This window comes from Diuraphis noxia, unplaced genomic scaffold, assembly GCF_037042655.1.
Source record: "Diuraphis noxia isolate RWA-SAM2 unplaced genomic scaffold, SU_Dnox_SAM2 contig0001, whole genome shotgun sequence".
NCBI classification, from domain to species: domain Eukaryota; kingdom Metazoa; phylum Arthropoda; class Insecta; order Hemiptera; family Aphididae; genus Diuraphis; species Diuraphis noxia.
This window is the reverse complement of record NW_028301711.1, coordinates 56,957,653-56,981,067: the sequence shown is the minus strand read 5'-3', so window position 1 is coordinate 56,981,067 and position 23,415 is coordinate 56,957,653. Positions and strand designations below refer to the sequence as shown.

Sequence of the window (23,415 nt, the reverse complement as noted above, 5' to 3'; positions counted from 1 at the left end):
ATAATTTATTCGTATATTTTGTATATCCTTCACAAAATAAATAATAAAATCTAACATTCTAGTCCGTCATCAAAACCAATTCCTTCCATTTTAAAATTTTTAACAATATCTGGAATATTTATCTTATAAATCCGTTTTATACGATTGAAAATTCCTCTGAAATCCGATGTTGGAATCAAGATTATATAATCCAAAAATAAAGATATCATACTTAAATTTTATTATTTCCATAAAAAAAATTACTTTAAAGTTGTACACATGAAGTTTCCATGATCACATAGCGTTAATATGTTACGGATATTTAAGTCAATTTCAGCAGTTATCAATCCAAAGAGCCAATGACTACCGTTTACCATTATCATTTCTTTCCATTGTCCATCATTATCTAATTCATAAAGGCTATACGTACCATTCGGACTAAATATAATACAATGGTTTCCCAGTATATGTGTTTTAATATTTCTTAATTGGCGATGTAATGGAATAGTTTGTATTTCTAACACTTTTTCCTTAACGAAAAACATATTTTGAGATTAATAATAGATTCATTAATAATAAATTATTTATCATACATTTACGATGTTTATTGTCATCAAATGAATAACATTTGACAACAAGACAGAAAAAGCTATGTTTATTGCACTAGGCACGTTAGTCGGACACCATTTAAATACCGATATGTAATAATATTGTGTATCTATTAACTTAAAAATCACTTTGAAATTTGAATCAAATATTATAATATTATTTCCAGCATTTTCTGAATTTTTCTGATTTGCATATAATACTGTTAAGAACGACGTTGTATTGAAGTCGAATATGTCAATGTCAATAACGTGCTTTCCCAAATGATGTTCTTTAATCACAGAACACGTCTCCCCTAAATTAATCTAAAAGATATTTTTAAGTTAATTATATTTTAATTTTAATATAACTATTAACTATTTTCAGGCCCAGCACAAGGCTAACTGACGCTCCAGGCCAAAATGCCAACTGGCGCCTTTTTCATACAACCCATAATATCATAATATTCGGAAAAAATGTTATTCATGGACAGAAATACGGAAAAATGATATATAATGCTTAACTTGTACATTATTTGTTAACATCTTAATTTAAAAATAATAACATATGACGAAATATAATATAATAGGTATAATATTCACATATAAATACAAAATACTTACATACTACTACTAAAAAAAAAAAAAATAAGACAGAAATTAATAATAAATGGAAATAGAGTGTACAATAAAACATAACATAAATAAAATATTATACTTTTCTTGATTTTTCTCGGCAAAACTCCTTATAATTGTAGAAAAATCAATTTCCACAGCTATTTCGTTTTCTATAGATAAAACCAATAGTGAGACTAAACGTTCATTAGCTATAATAGATTGCAAATATGTTTCTATGAGTTTTAATTTTGAAAAACTCCACTCACCACAAGCTACTGTCACTGGTAACGTCAATAATAATCTTAAATCAATCTAAAGATTTGGAAATATGTTTAGGAGTTCATAGTAAAAAATGTATTGAAGAATATTAAGACGTGAACTTACGTCCAAACAAGAAATTAACACTTGCTTGATATTCACGATCTCTATGCATAATTCGACACCATCGATATCAGAGTCCTATCTATCTTTAAGGTGATTGCGTAGATCCATACAATGTTTCAATAATTAATTTTAATTTTCAGGAGCATTTAGTAAATCGTACAAAAAATTCCATAAATTAACATGGATCTTTAAAAGTTCAAAACGATCTGTTTGAATTTTTCGACTGCAGTTCTATGATCAGTGTCATCTGAACCCTCAAGTTTTTTTTTATACGCTTCCGAACTACTTTTATTTCAGAATCCACCCCTAATTCATCTGCTATTCTTTTGCTTTGACCAAAATCTGATCAATATAGTTCTTGATAAACCCTAAAGCCCTTCTTAACATATAAGAACCATTTATGAAGTCCATTGATTTTTCTGGCATACTTTTACTGACTATATTTACTTGAAAAAAAATATCGTACCAAACAACTAATGATATTAGAAACTTAAAACCTGTAATTTGATCAGCAAGCGAAACAGCTTCATGGTGCGTTCCAGCATCTATGTTTTCAACTTTGGATAGTTTAGCACATTGTAAATTTATTCAGTTTGAAAGCGAACAGCTTTTACGCGCTGTTGATTCTACTTTCCAATCTTGTGTCACTCAGAAGTTTCGTGGTCAGCACTATTATATTGTTGGTTAAAATTTTCCATCGATTTACCGAAGATGAAAACAAAACATTAATTCTTTGGAGTACGCTGAAAACTGTAATTGAATTTATAGAACAAGATGCAGCATCTGAAACAACTAAATTTAAAGAATGGCAATTGCATGGAACAAAGGTGGCACAAGGATTCATTGATAAGACTCTCACTTGAAGTCGTTTTTTTGCCCTTTCATGTTAGCATCATTATCATAATATACCTGCCCACGACAATCTTGAAAAGAAATATTCTTTTCAGCTCAACTAACCTTAAAAAATTTCCATTACTTTGAGAATGAAATTTATCTGAACTTTCTCGAAACGCTATATTATTCTTAGATAAAAATAAAGTTACTGATAACAAACGGTCCAAAACTTTTATCCAATAATCAGTTTCCATGTTCGTAATTCGTTGGTGCTCTGCATTTATTGTTTTATTTAATTTTAACAGTTTTACTATTTCTATCCATGTACCATAAGCCTTAAAATTATTAGTCGCTTTTTCGTGTACAGTAAGAGCAGCAGATACGTTATGCCAATCAGAAAACCCAAAAATAGTCAAATTTGACTTCGGAGTTTTATCAAATAATTTACAACAGAAACAAAATATTTTCCCCGTTGATTTTGAGTAAATTAACCAACGCCTAACTAATTTTTCTCCATTAGAAAGATGTCGATAAAAATTAATCTCAAAAAAATTTCTTTTTTTTTGATCTAGTTAAATACTCGAAAATTCTGTAAATATTTCGGGACCTGTTACTACTGTATAGCCAATTTGTTTTGATATTAAAAATGAGCGCCAAGTAGCAGGATCAGAGAACTTGGTTCAGACGATTCAGTGTTACTAACTAATTCAGTACTTTGAAATTCAATAGAAATATCCATATTTTCTAAAAGCTTAATTGTATGTTGTCCAGATCTTGTAGTAGCTAATAAAGATGACGTAATTTTTTTTCTAAACTCGTAGAAAGTAACAATTCTTTTGAAGAATAGCTATTATCGTTACCTAATTGATTCTTTATTTTTTTGTAAGGACTTAGATAAAGCATTAGCGCTTTTTTCAAATTCTAATTCTCTCTTAACCTTTTTTTTTTAGGTTTTCTGCTCCCGATAATTTTTTTTTCAGTGCCATTTTAATTAACGCGTTTTCTAAAGTAATTTTAATAATTTGTATAAAATTATTAATTAGGTAATTGTTATCAAATATCTTATAGGTATATTAAACATAAAATAAATATAGTATTCTGACAGATGCAGCAGCAAACGTGTTAATAAATAATAAATAAAAATATATATTATTATTTACTTTCTATTGTCTGTTAAAGTTCCTTACAAGCTACAACTTACCTAATAAATAGTGAAATTTAATCGTCAACTAGACTGTTGTGGCAATGACGTACTCGTTTTATAGAGCAAAAACAAAATGACAATAAAAGTATGGTCACGGACCCGTATAGTACGATCGTTAATCAGTAATATAATAATATTATATAATACTATTATAAAAGTAGCGTGTATTTTTAAATACACAGAATAAGCTGATAAGTGACGGACGAAGAAGACGAGATGCAGTCACGAGTCACAACGGCTCGACGCGATCCCGATTAAACGATAACAATTATTCAGGTATTTTTTTAAATTTATAGAATAATATATAAGATGAACATTTTACGTTAGTACGCTAAACAGAATAACCATAATAATAATTATCTATATTTCAGTAAAAAGTTTTAGGTATTTTATATTTAATAAAAAAAAATTACTGACAAATGTGTGCAAAATTGTAAAAATTAATTTCGGCACCCCCCCCCCCCCCCCCTGAAAATGGCGCCCTAGGCGACCACCTGAGTCGACTTACCCTCGCACCACTCCTGAATATCTTTATCATTTAACTATTTTGTGTGGGGGTAACTTGAATAGAGCAGCCGTGCAACTCGACGACGTAGTTATTGTTAGTAATGCCGACGATCGGTGGTGTATGGTTATTGCCCCGGCGCCAATAGCCATGCGATGATAATGGATTGAATACGTCATTTTATAATGGAACAAAAGGTGTAAGAATTTAAAGAAAATGTTAACTTCAATAGAAACCATGTTAAAAGTACGCTAATAATTCAATGAAAAAAAAAATACAAAAAAATGCTTTTCATATTTTTTAATGGTAATAATGATATCGCCTATCACAGTGTTGTATTTAGGATTTTGTCATGGGGGGGGGGGGGGTTATGATTTTATCCAGTACTTATCAACCCGAGGGGGGCTCCGCCCCCATCACTCCCTAATTTTAAACAATTAAATATAAAACTACAATTTTTTTTTTTTTTATTTTACAAAACAAAATCTAGTTTTCTAGATGTTTTGGACAATTCGTCTATGACTTCATCCGCGGATAAATCAATATTTCTATGAACTGATAGTAATGACAATCCATTCAGCCGTGTCTGGAAATTTTTAATTACTTATAAGTCCAAACAAAATTCTAAAAACTAAACCATTAGATGTTTTAAGCCTTTTTAGACTAGAAAAACTCCTCTCAGGTGTTGCAGTTGACACAGGCAATGTCACAAATATTTTTAAGAGAAGTTTAATATTTGGGTAAATGTCTTTATCGCAGTTAAGGAACGCTTCTATCCCAGTTTTAGTTATTTCGTTACTACTGGAGGCTAGTTTTAATTTCCACATCTTCAATTCTGCAAAAACATTGTGCCTATCAATTGCAGGAGAATATAGTTCAATTAGGTGCTGAAATTCATTTCTGTCTTCATCAGAAAATTCTGAATGAAATAGGCACTCGAATCCTAAAACAATTAAATAATAAATTTATCACATACATTTAACTACTTAAATGTCAGAGAACGATTCAAATTTGAAAACAAAGAAATATAATTAATTTCATAAGTTTCAGAGACATCTTTTTTTACATTATCACAACCATTAACAACATCAATAACGTTTTCTGTTTGTTAAATAAGAAATAAATTATGAAATAATTAAAACTCATCATTTAATATAAATTAACCATAATGTCCATAATAAAACGACAATAATGTAATATGTATTATATCATATATGTATGGTGTCAAATAATGCATGTATACAGTATACATTTTGTAGGCTATTTAGTTACTGGGGCACTGAGCATTTAGCATTGACAAAATAAGTCATTGTGAGTTGTGACTAAAAAGTAGGTATAAGAACAAAACAAAAAGAACTTACCTGAACATCATGTTTCATATTATTATGATCATTTTCTTTTGGTTGATGAACTGAATCAGACACTGATGATTGTAAAAAAATACTTTGTTATTTTGTTTCGATCCATTATAAAGATCAAGTAACAACAATCAATAACTAACGAAATACAAGAAGCTAGAATACTTAAATATACATTTACGGCAGTTCGATACACAATAAATTAATAGTTCAAAATTAGAGAATATCGCGACAATAAGATCGGAACCGGAAGTCAAAACGCTTGTAATTGCAAGAAGTATACACTATACAGTATACGTTATTAAATAAATATATAAATAAATTCACGTCCCGTCCTTGGTATTGTGGTAAACCGACACCACAATATTCCCTTTCAAGGACGCGCGAGGTTGGAGGCACTAATCGTGCCAGCTACCAGCATCTCGCACGCTCTCCAGCACAGTCCTCACTTTTTTGACGGCGCTTTATATTAGCTAATCAGTTCGTTGAAAATCTAATCGTTTTTTTTTCGTGAGATAAGTGTGATATTCCATGAGATAATTCTGTCTGATATCTCGGGGGAAGAACTGCCCGATGCCCTACTATCGTCTAATTTAGATTTAAATAAAAAAAAAACTCAACTCGAGCCTGGGGGGGGGATCAAACCCAATGATCCCCCCGTAAATACGCCACTGGCCTATCATGTGAACATACAACCGATGATACAGAAAACACACGGTAAATATTATGATTTGATGATATGTGAATATACAACAATCACCTAACCTTTATGTTATAATTCTGGTTGGTATGAAGTTGGGAAGTACGATGACGAACGGGTGATGTGGATTGCCGTTGGCTGGTGGATGCTCATTCCTCACCTAAGGGTGGCGCAAAACGAAGAACATATACGCAACCGGTATCCACGAATGATGCACTAGTGCTTATCTGACATAAACACAGAGTACGTATAGTGTGCGAACGATTTAGTTTTTAAACGCAACACGCAATATAGTGGAGAAAGTCGGTGTTAGAGCACATTCGATCGTAGTAAATATCTCGTTGTCACGAAAAAAGTACGACAGTGAGAAAAGTTTGCAACACCATCTGGACTGGAGAGCCATGATGAACAATATAACGGCAAATAGGCCGTATGATATTATGATAACTGGTGAGTCGCAAGGCAAGGCGCGTGGGACGCAATAGGCGTGGAGTGCGACTTTGTCTCGTATCTCAGCAATAATAGATTTCGGTATTATTGGTTTTGTCCAACCACGGCGGCTTAAATACAATCATCATTATCATTTTTTATTTTTTAGTTTTATACAGTGTGATCGAAAAGTCACGCACACCATAATAGAAGTGTTTCTAAATCGTAGTTGTGATAAATTATTTTTATCGGTTATTTAAAAATACACTAGGGGTATTCCCGAAATTTAATCTATACGTCTTTGTTAAATGTATTGATGATACGACGCTATTAGTAGTTCTTTGATTATTGCTCTGTGAACATGTCGTTTTCACAAGAGAAACGTGTGTTTATTGTTTAACAGTATTTTGCTAGCCGTTCTTATGCTTGTATTATTGATGAATTTCGAGTGAAATATCCGAATGTACCAGTACCTAACAATTCAACAACAACGAGATTAATTGCCCGTTGTATCAATGCAAGCGTATTGCACAAAGTGGCCACAAACGTGGTAAAACGGGTTCGTGCATGCATTTATGAACAGGGCAGCCATTTCGAGAATATGTATAAATTAATTTTGAATATTTTTGTATTTGTGTTTATAAATAAAAGTAAAAGTAATTCAATAAAAATACTATTAACAAACACATTAATTTTGATGTGCGTGACTTCTCGATCACACTGTATAATGGACATTTAGTAACTAGGTAATGTTTAATTTATTCATTAAAATAAAAATTTTATATTTATTACTAAATATTTACTTACACTTATATAAAAAAATCGGCCAGTGGGAAAACTAGAGACAGTACAAGTGTTTCCATCAGAGAAAAATTTTACAGAAGATAAGTCTTCATCACATAGCACTATTTTTGCAATGCGCTCAATTTCATTCAATTTGGGATCAATTTTCATTAATTCTATTTTACCGTATTTAAATGTAATGCAAACATAATAGTAAAACGGATTACTACACAAATCCATTGCAATCCCGTTAAGTGCCATCTTGCTTTTCTAAAAAAAATAAGAAACAATAGAAGACTAGTGTACTTTAATATACATTGAAAATGTTTACCATATCTCCGGTTAACACATCCCACACTTGCAAAATGTTCTTATTGTTAATGGTAGCCACTGTTTCGTTGGTAGGTTTTATAAATGTAAAATATTTGATTTTTGATCCATAAACTTTCATAATTTTTAGTTTTTTCTGAGTTAGTTGTAATAATATTCCCTTCATAATTGATTGTTATTGTTAACATTTCATGGGCAGATACACATGATACTAATATATGATGGTATAATGTTACCTACCTCGTTTGACCAGGCGTAAACGTCGTTTTTTACAGCTACAATACACTGCAATGTGTAGTTGACAGCCATAGTCCATATTTTAGTAAAAATACCTCGAGTGTCTTTGAAATACTATGAATTAAACACATCACGGTATAAATTACTTAGGTATATTATAAGATATCAGAAAGAAACCACATTATTATGTTTTTTTGAAATGTCTTATGACCTCTATTATCACTATTAATGAAAGCATGAATCTCGGTGTTCGCGAGTGTGTTACATTTTATGATGAGGCGTGAATCTCAATCCTAACCTAATTGTATAAAAAAACTTGTTAACTTACATCAATTTTGGATAGACTTACAAAAAAAAAGGCAAAGAAAACATAAGACGTTTCAAACAGCGCCAACAAAAATTTATAGACAATTAAGATAATTTTTATGATAATTCACACTCTAATGCCTTACAATTAATTAAAATAGAGAAAAATTCAGTATTTTAAAAGTATTAGAGAGAACCCGGTCAAGTTGGTTATTTGAGTGAAGTGGATAAAAAGCTATCAGACAAAGAAAAAAGGGTGCAACTAAGAACAACTGAAGAAGAAGATTGGAAAATGAAATACCATGATAGTTCAACTTCTATGGTATTTCTATTTATTATGAAAAAATAGATTCACTAGATAATCAGAAAACTAGTATCGAAAACACATTACCTGAGACTTGGAGAAATTTTAAAAGCACCAAAAAATGTTTATTAATTCAAAATTAGTAGCTGCATTAAACAGGTATCAGTAGAGTATGAGAGACTTTGTGTTTATTCTTCATCCTACTATTGAGGCGCTTATAGTATAGATTCAATACGTAAATTTTCCATCCAAAGAATCCGTAGGAAAAATTATAAATAACGATCAGAAGCTACAATTTTTTTCTGCACTAAATGCTTGAAATCGAAAAGGAGAACGTCTTTCTATAGATAGAGTGAAAACTGTCTAAAATGGACCCTGAATAAAACGGAAAACTATATAATACGGAATTTTTCTATGGTCCCGGCACGTTCCTATATTTTTTTATGGACACTCGACCTCAATAAAACGCAACCTTCATAACGCGGAAACGGAACGATTTTGTAAGCCCCATTCAAGCATAAAACCTTGCATAAGCCGGAAAAATTACACGCGCGTGTCAAATCTAAACCAAAAATAAGGTATAAATTATAGATATGCTGATATGCGTATGTGCAATGTACCTACATTGTTAAATAGTGATAGATAAAGAAGATAAAATTGTTCTATAGGTACATATTCGTACAATATAATATGTACATTGTACATACAATGCATTATCGCAATATTATTATGTAGCATCTTAAACTATATGAAATTTCTCCTTTGTAACTGTGAAACAGTCTTACACCAACAGATAATCTCCTTCAAATGGTTTCATAGATCAAACAACACACAGAAGAAAAAATAGCAGCAACCGTGACAAAACAAAAAACTCTTCATCATTTTTGGAAATTCTAAATGTTTATATGTACATCATATTTAATTGCCTTAGTAATTTAGTATGTTATATGTAATAAAAAAACATATATTTTAGTTTAAATTTAATGAATTATAAAACATATATTTTAGTTTAGTTGAATTATATTATTTAAAACAAAAATTTGAAAAATATTCTTTGGTTTTTCTTTGAATTGAATAATCCGGAATTTTTCCGTTTTATTGAATAAAGCGGAAAACTGCTTAAAGCGGAAGTTTTTGTTGGTCCCATGCGATTCCGCTTTTGACAGTTTTCACTGTATTTCATTTGGAAATAAAGAACAACTTATTGCTGTCCCAAAATTGGACTGCTATACTCGAAGAAAATAGGCACAGGCTGTTTGGAATGTAATCACAGACTAGAATCTCGAAGAAAAAGTACAGCTTCTCTGTTGTGATACGACAACTTAAAATACAGGTCGTCTCAATTGCGCTCGTATTCTCCTAGAACAAAAACTAAATAGAGAATTGCTCATTTTTTCTTGTTGCCATCACGTCAATGAACTAGTCCTAAGATCCGTATTTGAAGTTTAAACTAGTCAAATGACCACAAATCTTGATATTTCCGTCCTCAGGAAATTTATAAAAATTGGAAAAATGTCGATCCAAATAGGTTACAAGGATATAGTGAAAAAGTGGAAATATATTTTACAACTCCTGAGATATGCTTAAGTTTTACTAAACTGAATTGACAAAAAAATTGTCAAAGATTACTACCGAGTTTTGATAGAACTTTCAGTTATTTTTATGGAGATCTAAACTGGAAATTAAAAATTAGGGCTCTGGGTACCATGCACCAAAAGATGGATGAAAGGCGACAGCAATCTTTTCCCAAAAAATATTTTTACTAAGTTTTCGGTCCAAATTAATCAGTAACGACAAGCCATCTCTTCTAAATGCTTTCATATTTATTGTAACTTGGTATATCAAACAATAGGTTCAACATATGATATATAGTGATCACAATAAAATCACCTAATCATGATGTGTGTTTTCTAAAATCTTTAAAAACATAATAACATGTTGTATAAAATATCTTAAAAGCACCTTTGTATAAATTTAGGCAACATTTATGGTATTTTACTAATCAACCAGCTATCCTGTCACTATTTGACGAATAGGTGGATGAAGCAAGAAAAATAAAGACTATAGAACATTTAACAAAAGAAAAATTATCGACTACTGGGAAACTATATGAATATAACAATATGATCGAAGGACAAACTTAACAGTTCATTGTGCAGTTAGCATGACCTATAAATGTTAAATATATATTTAATTTTTTTTATATAGATCTTTAGTTATTTCACACTTTTCTTTTCAGGAAAAAATATTTATGACTATATCAGCCAAGATTAAGTATTTGTTCACTCGTTTCAAAATTGTTGGCAGTTTGTTCTTCGAGTTTCTTTCACCATGGCGAACTAATGCTTCATTTATCAAAGCCGAAAGTGCTGTGTCGACCCTTACAGTAGTTAACGGTAATGCCTAAACGGGTGTTAAGTTGATGCAAGACTTTCATTATTTAATTACGGTTGAAGAAGAACAAAAACAATTTTTATAACGTATTGTTCAAGAGAATGGAAGACTGTTTCTGGAGTGTACAAAAAAAATTTTAAAGAAAATTATAATTGTTCAATAATTAATATCAAAAAGCGGGAAAGTGTATGTCGCTCTGCTGTACAGTAGGTTACAAGTGGGTAACTGTAATGGATGGAATTAAATTTGAATCAAATGATACGAAAAATGGTTCTGAGCGGGAACGGTTTATCTATCTAGGATATATTATAGATTATTAAAAACTTTCAAATCTTAGATTTCAAAATAAAAATTTTTATGTTGTCAAAATTCAAACTTTGAATTTTTATAAAAAAAAAATTGAGACTATTTATTTCTTTTATTTTTCAACTGCTATTGTAAAAATATGTTAGGAGCCTTTTATTTAAATTTCAAATCTTAGATTTAAAAAGAAAAACTTTTATAAATTTCTAGCAAAAAATAATTTGCCAATTTTCGTGATTTTTACGTATGTTCTCAAAATTAAAATTTGAGTGCTAGTAAAAAAAAATTGTACTGTGACTATGTATTTCTTTTTTTTTCAGCTGCTATTGTAAAAATGTTTTAGGAGCCTTGCATTAAATTTTAAAATCTTAGATATAAAAGGAAATTTTTTTATGAATTTCTAGCATAAAATATTTTACGAATTTTTGTGATTTTTACATAATATGTTGTCAAAATTCAAACTTTGAATGTTTATTAAAAAAAAAATAGTCTATATATTTCTTTTCTTTTTTCAACTGCTATTGTAAAAATATGTTAGGAGCCTTGTATTTAATTTTCAAATCTTATATTTAATAAGAAAAACTTTTATGAATTTCTAACTAAGATAATTTGAACATTGTCGTAATTTTTACGTATTTAGTCAAAATTTGTACTTTAAACGCTTACAAAAAAAAATCGTGTCCATGTATTTTTAATATTTTTCAACTGCTATTGCTACAATGTGCTAGAAGCTTTGTATTAAATTTTCAAGCTTTTTTACCCAACAAATAAATTTTTATTGATATTAATTTAAAAAAAAAACTAATAATGATCGAAAACAGCCTAAATTGTATTTGAAAGTTTGACATTAAATCAGCACGGGTTTTAGTAATTAGAAGTCAGTAATATTTCATACTTGTGTTATTAGAATTAAAAGATAATGGGTAGCGTACCTAATTTCCTTAAAAAAATGTCCCCCTTTTGTCATTTTATTTTTTTGGCTTCGATATCAATTATGTATTTTTATTCCCTAAACAATTAAATTAAGATATTCCTAATCATAAAAAGCGGGTAAGTGGATGTCGCTCTGCTGTACATTAGGTAATGGAGTGGACCTCTGACTAGGGTAGATTAGATTTGAATGCAATGATAGGTATCATTGTATACGAAAAACGATTCTGAACGGAGATGATTTGTCAGTCTAGGATAGGTATATTATATTTAAATATTGTCATATTATATTCTATTTTGAAACAAATATTTTATTTTTCAATTAGGACGCATTTTATAATTAATAATACTTTATATTATCATAGATATACATATACCTAATTTCATAAAAATTTAAAACTCAAATACTTAAAAAATTTTCCTATAATGACGCTTCGAGTTTTTTCTATAGCTACTTGAAGAAAAACTTATGGAAAACTTAGTGTTGTATTTTTAATCCTTAGTTATGAACACAAACATTTTTATGATTTTTCAACTTTAAAATTACTTGCAAATTTTCGCATTTTTGACAGATTTCGTAAAAATTTGAACTATAAATGCTTATAAAAAAAAATTGTGACTAACGATTTTTTATTTTTTTTTTAACAACAATAAGAACAACTCATAAGGAACCTTGTATTAAATTTTTCAAGTTTTTTTGGTCATCTACAATTTTTTTACCGACACTTCAAAAAAAAATTCTTATAAAAATCGAAAATTTCAGTGGTCTATAAATATCTCAAAAAAAGTCAAAACATTTTGAAAATCAAACTGTATATAGATAACACTAACATAAACATTTGGTGAAAATTTCAAATATTTACAGTGATTAGGTTTTGAATTACAACCATATAAAAAAATCGATTTGGTCGAAAACTGGTTTTGCGTAAAAATTCCCGTTTTCGTCATTTTTTTTTTGTTTTACTAAAATTTTTTGAAAATTGTTGGAAAATGTTTACTTATGACCTCTATAATGCACCAAGGATATTCACTTTTACATCGGAAACCACCCCCAAAGTTTGAAATTGAAGCATTATTTCGACTAGTTATGCTGAACACAGACACAAAAAAAAACACACACACACATCATTGTAAAATCAATACATTCATCACTTCGTTCAGAATCTAAAATTATAAAAATATTAATGACTCTAATAATCACCGTCAATTGACAACTTTGGTTTACCACGTACAGCACAAAACCCTGCTTGCTGGGGCAGACTAATGCGGTCAGTACATCATCGTCGTTGTCACTTTTCGACGAGACCGAATTTGCTGCCATAGTTACGACCATTTCTGGTTCTGGTGCACCTGGTTGCACACGGTAAACGTTTCCCAACGAGTCACAGAACACATACCATCCGTATGGTGTCCAGCAGCCCGATCCGGTGGCATCTGGAGGAGCCTTGACCAGAGTCTTCTCAGCGTACACTGTTTTGCTGGCTACGAACAAAGTCCACAACTGTAGCATACAGCTAACGTCGAGTTCAGTCTGGCACAAATACACGTCATTTCTGCCCATCGTGGTTATCACTGAAAGACTGCAATGTAACGCAACATATTTAACTATATTTTGTACAACCCAGTGCTGAATTAAACCATAAGGTATTTGTGAGGAATACAATATCAGGAACTTAATAAACCACATTTTGTCTCATATTGGTTCATATTCTGAATGGAAAAATGAGAAAACAAACCCAGTACTAAAATTTTGTAAAATTAACCAAATACTCGGTCTGTACTTATATGTTTTACTGTACCTACTGTAGAAACAGTTTTTTTTCAAGGCCGCTTATGACTTTATGGATTTTAATTACTGTAACTCAACTATATAATGGTAAATTTGTTTCTGTCTATATGGCTATAATAGCTATAACTCATAACTAGGGCCCGGAAGTTTATGTACTAAAAACTATCGAAATATGTATGCACTTATGCGCTTAAAAATCCTGATATATGCATTTAAATACCTATGCTGTTATTTCATTTAACTTATAAATATGAGGAAAAAAAATTATTAGTTATGAATTTATGAGATACTACTCACGATTTTTAATTCAATTTCTTTGACTGGTAATTAAAAACATTATTTTATTAATTAATATACATTTTTACACATTACAATATTCACAATCAACGATTTTGATAAATTCTCAAATTTGAACGACCGCCTGTTATCTGCCCACATATTTTTGTACACCGAAAAGCTCCTCTCCACATCAACCGAAGAAATTGGTGCGTATTTAAAATGGATACAGGGTAGTTGTTCGAAAAATGATAAGACATTTTTATCATAGACATAATAATATATGGACTGCGCTTTCCTCACCCCCAGTCTATCATGTCAGGTCGTCGAAATTGTTTGAGAGAGATGGCGATAGTTGGGGGCAGTCATGGAAGAAATACGTCTATATTTTATACACCATGAATATGTTTATTATTAATAAATGTGTAATAATAGTAAATATTATAATTATTATATAGGTATTATAATAGTTATAAATTATAATAGTCATTCCATGTTTTTACATCGACTGACGATTATATAATCCATATATATACGCGAACAAGCGACTTATTGTGTTATTATAGTGTTATTTACTGTTATTTAACTTAAAAAATAATAATTATTATTTTTTAAACAATATTTTAAAAATAATAATGAAAACTTGTTCTTGCCGTTCTTACTTTTTAGTTTATACTTGTTGACACTTGACTGTTGTTTTGGACATTGGTGATACTAGAAACTAGATAATGATTATTTCATGGCTTAAATAAAAATATTCAATAGTTTCTTCCATGCTTGCCCCCAACAATCGCTATCTCTCTCAGTTTATATCGGTCCCGGTTTTCTCTCTCTGAGCGCAGTCCATATATTATTATGTCTATGATTTTTATCGCTTACCTCTTACATGTATGCCAACGTAACCGAATGAAATATCTCAATTATTCAAAATACGATTTATCAAGTACCGTACTACCGCCACTAATTTAAAAAGTTAATTTTTTTAAACTTAACTAGTTAGTTTATTTTCTAATCAGCTTATGAACTTAACTAATTTAATATACAGTTGATATAACTAAATAACTTAGCTTTTCACAGTTGATTAAAAAAAAAAACCATCAAGTTAAAAACATTTTGAAATTTTTCGTTTATACGTAAATATTACTATATTAGTATAAAATAAAAATAAAGTATAATATACAGTGTACATTTTAATAAAATTGTTTTTTATAATTTATAAATTAGAAACTAAAAAAACAAATTCACTCTTTATGTGATTTACATACTAATTAAAAAAAAATATTAACTTTTTTTAAACTGAGTTAATTTAATGTTTTTTTCCATAGGTATTAACCTTTAACTTATCGAGTTAATATAAATCTAATGAATCACTCAGTGCAGCACATGTTTAAAATGTTAAATTAATTACTATTTAAAAAAAAATAAAATTATGTTGGTAATAGCAAAATTTAAGAATTATCGTACTCGAGGTTCTTATCATTTTTCGAACAACTACCAGGTTCCGATTTAAAATATAGTAAACTATTACCAAAAAATTTCCAGGTAAATTATCCATTGTCATTTCTTCTCCCAGCATAATTTTTGAAATTTTGAATAGTGTTTTAAAGCCCATATTCTTTTCAATAACTTGTTCAAATTTTTTATATATTGTAATGCCTTTGTTACATTTTACTGAAGTTAATTTATTTTTTACATTCTCCATAGTTTTGATTGCGTCAGTTAAAAGAGTTCCCTGAGTTTCTAACCTCGTAATAGCCGTAGCTAGCCATAATTTATATAAATGAAAACTAAATTTGATTCTAAATCTGTTTCTGACATAATTTTTTTAAACTTTTCCAATAGCAAGCGCATCATCAGCATTTAATAACCGCGGTCCTGCGGTTATTTTATAATAGAATATTATATTGAGTAAGTTAAACACATTAAATTCAGCACAGGTGCGCTCGTCGATCGACGTAATAAGATAAAGCCGATAAAGCTAGCTGTAGTTAAAATTTATAAATATTAATATTAATATATTATAAAACCAATCGGGGAAAAATATTGTTTTTAATGTCAAATGGAAATTTGAAAAATACGATATAAGGATATCTAGTAAGTTCTCTCAATATAAATGTATTTATTTATTTATGAAGTTTTATACTGTATCTTTATAAATTATAAAATATGCTCTAAAAGATTGTAAACTTAAGAAATATGCTCTAAAATTCAAAAATCACTAAATATGCAAAAATATGCACTATGAACTTTTGATATGTTTTTCGTAGTGTCTTGGAATGCATTTCTAACTCACTTAGCAATAAATCTAATGGTTAAAAAAAAACATGCAAATGCATGAATTCCCGGGCCCTACTCATAACTAAATTCTTTTTGGATGGATATATTATGTCTCTTTGTCAATAATCGTAAAGAGATCCATGTATTCATTGTTTTCATCAATTGTGTGCTGTTAATTTTAATATTAAAAGTGAATTGACCTTTTACCAAACAGTGAGGTAAGAACTTTATCTGTGTGGCTATATGTCTGATTTTATTCAATATTTTAATTTTCAAGCTAGATATTCTACACGAATTCGGTGCAGATGCGCACGTCTCATTAGCGTAGGTACAGCCTATTTTTAGTTACAAATTCTCTCACACGCCTACAACGTAATTACCTAGAGTAACATCAATTGTACTTTGCGTACACACTCATTTCCCTTAACACTTAGTCAGGCTTAGATGAGGGCGCACGAATAAATACGTTCAGTGTGTAGCTGAAAATGTAAATGTAAAATATCATTGTAATAAAATATAGTTAAATATATTATAGGCAATTAATATTCAATATACAATAAATAAATACAATCTAATTTAATCTAATTTGACGATTATGGCTGATTTTTGAGGCGATTGTCTAATTCGTTATTTTCTAAGAAGTTTTGAGTTATACGTTTCATTCTCTCATCCAATTTTATATTTTTTTTTTTCGTTTAGTTCTTTCTAAATCTAATTCAGTGCGTAAAAGTCGATGGTCACTTTCTGTTGCTGCTATCTTCAGTTTTTCAAGTAAAACCCAAATACCCGGGTGCGATCTTCCCACCAGTGTTTTAAATTTATGGTTCCATTCTTGACGATGTTGTTTGTTCGATGTCTTTCATTGTGACAATTCCACATTTCCTTAAAAATAGTGGCGAAGTCTAACCAGTTTTCAACAAAAAGTCGTTAAATTCAGTTAGCTCCACGTCATCAGGTGCAGTACTTCTACGATTTGTGGATCGTGAACTGACCATCTAAATTGTTTTCGGGCACGATAAAACCCAGCTTTTACTTCATCAAATGTAGGAACTTCTGTCCAATCTCGCATCTAGCGTCTATTAAAGGTCGTATAGCGTCGTTGTAAATAGAACAAACTGGCGCATCTTCTTCACGCTATCTGTAAAAATGTGGGACACGCATAAAATATAGCTCAAAATATACCAAAGTATTTTAAACATATCATTGTGTATATTTAATATAATTTACATTTAGTTACATATTATTATGTAACTTTTGAATGATAATAATAATATTTTATTAATTATTATTATTGTAAGTATATATATATATATATATATTTTTTTAATCAACCTTTTTATATGATCATCCTATATATTATTATTATTTATTTAATATTAATATGTTTTACCTTTTGCGAGCTGTAGATAAAGATTTTACGATTTCAGTTTTAGCCAAATTGGGAGTGCACTCTCGTGATCGGTTATGGAAAGCACATTCTCGCCTCGTGACTTAAACGTTCTTTGTAGCTTTTTTTCGTTCACACACAACCAGCTTAAAGTTCAATCTTTATTTTTGTGATGTTGTCGGTATTTCAAACCCGCTACTGCCAATTAAAGATGGCTTCTTTTTTGTTGTTTTGATTAATTCAATTATAATAAATTATAATAAAAAAAAAAAATATGAAAAAAATGGATCAACACCGTTGTCCGTATGGTATACTATTCACACACTGATGTAACGTATCGTACATATCGTACGTATCGAAAGTAGTGTACATCTTTAATCATAAGACGATAAATAGCTTATAATATATATTTAGGTGGCAAAAGTATTCATAGGGAATGCCCACATTTTAAGCTGTGTACGCAACTGAGAAGAAAATCGCAGTGTACGCAAGTGAGACGTACACATCTGCACCGACACCATTCTACACTTATGTACGAATAATGTTTATCGCAGCAATTATGTACGGCAATCTAAATTTTGTTTATTATTATTATTATTACTAGCCGACCCGTCACAGCTTCGCCCGTGATTGGTTGTTTATTTTGCCTTCGGACCATGATATGTAGAATTTTTTATTCAAATATTATTGTTTATTGTGATCGGCTAGTAAATATAAAAAACGGTTTCTAGCGTTATAAATGATAAAAATAAATACTGATAAAAAAGAAATAATTTATGGTTGATAAAGATTTATTAAAGAAAATTTATTAAAGATTTATTAAAATTTATTAAAGAAAAAAAAAGAATTAAAATATGAATTTTATAAGACTTCTGAGTATATGATGTTTTTTGTTATATTTCCTGTTGAAATTAAAATCATAAGATGATTCGGGTCTCCAGTTCGAGAAAATGCCACGTATAATTGCCCATGTGAAAAGCACTCTGTACGAAGATCTACGCCAACGTACTTGAATGTTTGACCTTGTGCTTTGTTTATGGTAATAGCAAAAGAAACTTTAACCGGGAATTGAAGCCGTTTGAAAGAAAACGGCAAGTCAGAGGGAATCATGGGAATTCTTGGAATAAATGCAATTTCTCCTTTCGCTGGCCCTGTAAGAATTACGGCTTCTATAATATTATTTCGCAACGATTTTATTTGTAATATTGTACCGTTACATAAGTTCGGTGGTTGAAGATTACGTAATAATGTAATTGGAGCACCAATTTTTAATTTTAGTTTATGAGGAGGAAATCCCGAAGGAGAAAGAGAATTGAGAAATTCTTGTGGATAATGAATAGCATCATCTGTTGATGTAACTGTATCAATAGATAGATATTCACGTGAGTGTCCATCGAATTTTAGAAGGATGATATCATTAATTTCTTCTGCTGTTACATTTCTTGGAGAGATTATAGCTCTTTCACATAACCACTGATCTGATTTATTGGACAGATTAAAAATGTCTGGATAAACTGTAGAAATCAACTCTAACACGTTATTGACCACCCGTCCAATCGTGTGATTGACAGAAATGTAACCATTTTCATTTTCTAAAGTTCCATTTCCAATTTTCAACAACTGTGCTGGAAAAATATCGTCCCCTCCGCATAAATAAACTCTCATGTTTGTTCGCAAATAAAGTTTTTCAACATAGTTCCATATATGGGAAGATTTTAAGCAAGCATTAACGACATCAGCTCGAGTACCTTTAGGGATTACTGGTAAGGTTTGACGGTAAGTGTAGTCTTTCAGAAATCAATTTTGCCATCATATCTACGGCGAATTGGCTGAATAATGTTTTGTAATAATGTAGATGATTTAGACTTGTTTCTCTAACCATAAACCTATAAGAATAAAATTGCATGCAGGATACAGTTTTGGTTCGATTTTGGTTATTTCCCTGTAATATATTAATGTGATAACCGTCTTCGCCTCTAGTATACATCAATGGATATTGCAGTGCATCATAAGATCTATTCAATTCGGAAACTCGACTCAATTGTCCACTCCGACCGTGCAGAACTATATCTCTGGGACCTTTATCTTCATTAACTAATAATACAGCTACTTCATCGATGGTAGGTGCATTATATTGACCTCTGTGTTCATCTTGAGGAACTCTGTCAGCATGAATAATTAACTTAAAGTTTTGCAACTCATCAAAAGACCTCGACTCCAGATTAGATCTAAAGCTCTGTATGAGGTGATTATTTTCACGCAAAACTGTTTGCAATGATTCAATGAGACCTCTTTTCATATTTGGAATCATATTTGTTCGAATAGATATTTGATCCGACTCTGACATAAAATATATTTGTAAAAATTTAGCATTATTTCCAATTTCGGGTAATAAACTACCTATTAAATGATGCACTTGACCCTGAATTTTAAAAGAGGGCATGAAGTTCCCTTCACTTATTTCGTTTGCTCCAAACGATGTCATTTGAAACAGAGTGTTATACCGTCTAGAATTATCAAAGAAATGTTTTGATAGAGGGTGAGAATTATCAATTAAACTTTTAATTAGGTCTGGAAGATCCTCAAATTGGTGTAAAACAACTTTACCGTCAGCGCAGCAAAGTCCATGGGTTTCATCTTTCCATTTTTTTGCATGGCACTTAGGACATAATATAGTCATTCGTCCAATTTGAAGCGCTTTAATATTTAAATAATCAATCTCGGATTGATAATTAAACGCTGATTTCATACTCAAAGCGTTACGTTGCTCCTGAGCACGTGTTTGAGAACGTTCTGGTGTGTTATTTTGTTGCCTTCTGTTATACATTCGAGATGCATTGGCAGTTCTTCTGCTAATGCGTGCTCTTTGCGCTCTCGGCATGATAATGAATTGGCCACTTACTCAAAATTTGGGTAAGAAAAAAAGGTAAAAAAACTAAGTACAAATTATGCCAGTGTGCTGATGCCAGTGACTGATGTTCTCTTAGATTGTTTACTATAATGTAATATTACAAAAACTTTAGCCACAGCAACGCGTGGCCGGGTCGGCTAGTAATATTATAATATACAAACATGCCCGATAAACCAATAGCAACCACTATATAATACACTACTTATTATTATTTTAATCTGCAACAATAAACTAAATTTTTTATAATTTAGTTTGTTTTTTTCTAGACAGATGGCGCCACTGTTGTATTTTTGACATACAGATTTCCTACATTTCGGGTGGATTTTCATAAAATATTCTTTCATAATAACCTTGTCCTATCAGTAACCAATAGTAACTATATGTCATACAATAAGTTTACCATATGTTCCCATTTTATATAAGAACAACTCATCCTCTTTGGATCTGCAACCTATAGAACCGTAACAACTAAAAATATTTAGTATATTTTTTGGCCGAAAGAGGGCGCCACTACTTTGATTCTGTTTTTGATTTTGTATGAACTTTATACTTTTTTTTTTTTTGACAAAAGTGTTACTATAACCTTCAGCGGAGTGTCGGGTTTCAGCCAAAAAAAATTTCAACCAAATCGGTTCAGTAGTTTTCTCGGTTAGCGCGGTCTAAGAAAAACCCTTACAATTTTATATAATAGTATAGATTATTATTAATTATTATGTGTAATTCAGTACGTACATGATTTGGCAAATCAGCTGATTGCTTAATAATAATAATTATTATTATTTAATCATACTATTACAGTTAGTTTTTGGTGTGATTAGGTATTATCGATATCGTGTGAATTGGGTGATATTATTTTTTTTGTCTCCGTCAATTTTTTTGATTTTTATACGTAGTCTTTTTGTAGCGATAATTTTTTGTTGATTTTTTATATATGTACTTGTTCGTCGCACGGGATAACCAGATCGCTTGTATTAATTTATTTCTATTTATAATTTAGAGGGTTCCAAGTGTAAATTTAAATCTTTTTGTAGTTTATTAATTATTATATATACATATTTTTATACAGTCCGCTAATTATTATTTTATTACTACAAAAGGTGTCGGTTGCTAATATTGCATCGACCTGAGTAGTTCAAGGTTCTTACCTAAAAGTTGTATTATAGGTCAATTCAATCTAATATCAAAACTGACAGCACACTTTTGAAACTAATGAACTAAAATTGTTCGTGTCGTATGTGTGTAAAGTGGAGCCAAAAATGTGGGACATAAAATTTATATATATTTGTATAGGTTTTTAACATAATATCATGAACTATATTAGTGTCAGTTGACAGTTCGTATATTCTATGGAGAAAATATAGGTTAAATCCACGGGAAGTTAAAGAACATTACTATAGTCGGTATTAAACGACGAATTAAACACAAATTTTGAATCTTATAGAGTCGGTATTTCTAACGTGCAACGAAGTGCATAAGGATCAGCTACCTAGTATAATATAGTTAAAACAATAATATGTACGCAGGCTAATGATCTTGTTCTTGAAGCCTTATTATCAATAAAATAATAATAATACGTAATAATATAAATATTTTTAAGAAAAAAAATTTTTTGGAGACTCCTCATGTTATTTTTTAGGAAACTCTGTTGGGCTTTATAAAAGTAAAATAGTAAAACATATGCACTTAAACGTACGTGATACTATTTTAAAAATATTATGTACAGAGTACACAATAATATATTCACTTTTGGTGTATAAAGAAATGTGTATCCAATCGTTCTCAAAAATCCCAAGTAAATATGAAGGACTCCATGCAACAATACAAGTCCATTCTTTTTTTCAAAAGTAAATTTTTGATGTACAGATTTTTTTACAATCGTCCGCATTAAAGATACATGTCCAATGATTACTTACGGAGTTATTGAATAAATTGACTTGTACCGGATGATCAAAAAATAAATTTACTTGTAACATTTAATAATATAAGTAATAAGAACAAACAAGATAAATATTTGGCTGGATTAATTAGGGTCAACCCTGTTATTCGTCAAAAGAAAAGAGATGGTAGTCGATCAAGTAAAACGTGTTACGTAAATATGAGATAAAAAAACCTCTTTTATATTATATTATATTATTCCAGTTCGCAAGATGGCGTTTTGTGCTCTTTTCGGAGGTGGAAAATCTAGAATAGAAAAAATTATAAAAAAATTGAAGAATCAAGTTTATAACCCAGAGGATAAACGTGGTAAGCATCACGGTCGATCTAATAAAATATCTAACAATATATCTTTCCAATTAGATACGTTAATTAATTCCTTTTCTAAGAAGCAAACTCATTACAGTAGATCTGATAACAATAATGTAAAGTATACATATATATATGTGTGTGTATGTCTCCTGAACTTTCAATGTCCAAATTATATAGAATGTATTTGGAACAATATGACCCTGGAACGTTTTAAAAAGTGAAAATAGTGAACAAGTTAAAACTTAATTGAAATACAACTATTTTGCTAATTAATGTAATAGAAATTTCAACATATCATTCGCCTATTTCAGATCTGACACTTGTCAAACTTGTGATAACATGAAAA

The 23,415-nt window shown here is 30.1% G+C and overlaps 2 protein-coding genes across 2 annotated transcripts in view; both read right to left on the bottom strand.

Moving 5' to 3' along the window:
* The window catches only part of LOC107162706 (uncharacterized), an 83,960-nt gene that overhangs the window by 8,146 nt on the left and 52,399 nt on the right, over positions 1–23,415 (bottom strand). The window contains exons 4-10 of the mRNA XM_089230802.1: positions 13,384–13,762; positions 7,949–8,059; positions 7,710–7,868; positions 7,403–7,648; positions 573–890; positions 244–509; positions 56–156 (exon numbers count right to left, since the gene is read on the bottom strand). Coding sequence (XP_089086928.1) covers positions 56–156; positions 244–509; positions 573–890; positions 7,403–7,648; positions 7,710–7,868; positions 7,949–8,059; positions 13,384–13,762 — 1,580 coding nt within the window. The remainder of the gene's footprint in view (positions 1–55; positions 157–243; positions 510–572; positions 891–7,402; positions 7,649–7,709; positions 7,869–7,948; positions 8,060–13,383; positions 13,763–23,415) is intronic.
* LOC149060998 (uncharacterized) lies at positions 19,662–21,157 on the bottom strand. The gene has a single exon (XM_089230853.1). It carries the CDS (start codon positions 20,790–20,792, stop codon positions 19,662–19,664), a length of 1,131 nt encoding a protein of 376 aa, XP_089086979.1. The 5' UTR covers positions 20,793–21,157.

Bases quoted from the DNA above. Each gene is read 5' to 3' on its own strand.
- LOC149060998 (XM_089230853.1), bottom strand. From the start codon at position 20,792: ATGCCGAGAGCGCAAAGAGCACGCATTAGCAGAAGAACTGCCAATGCA.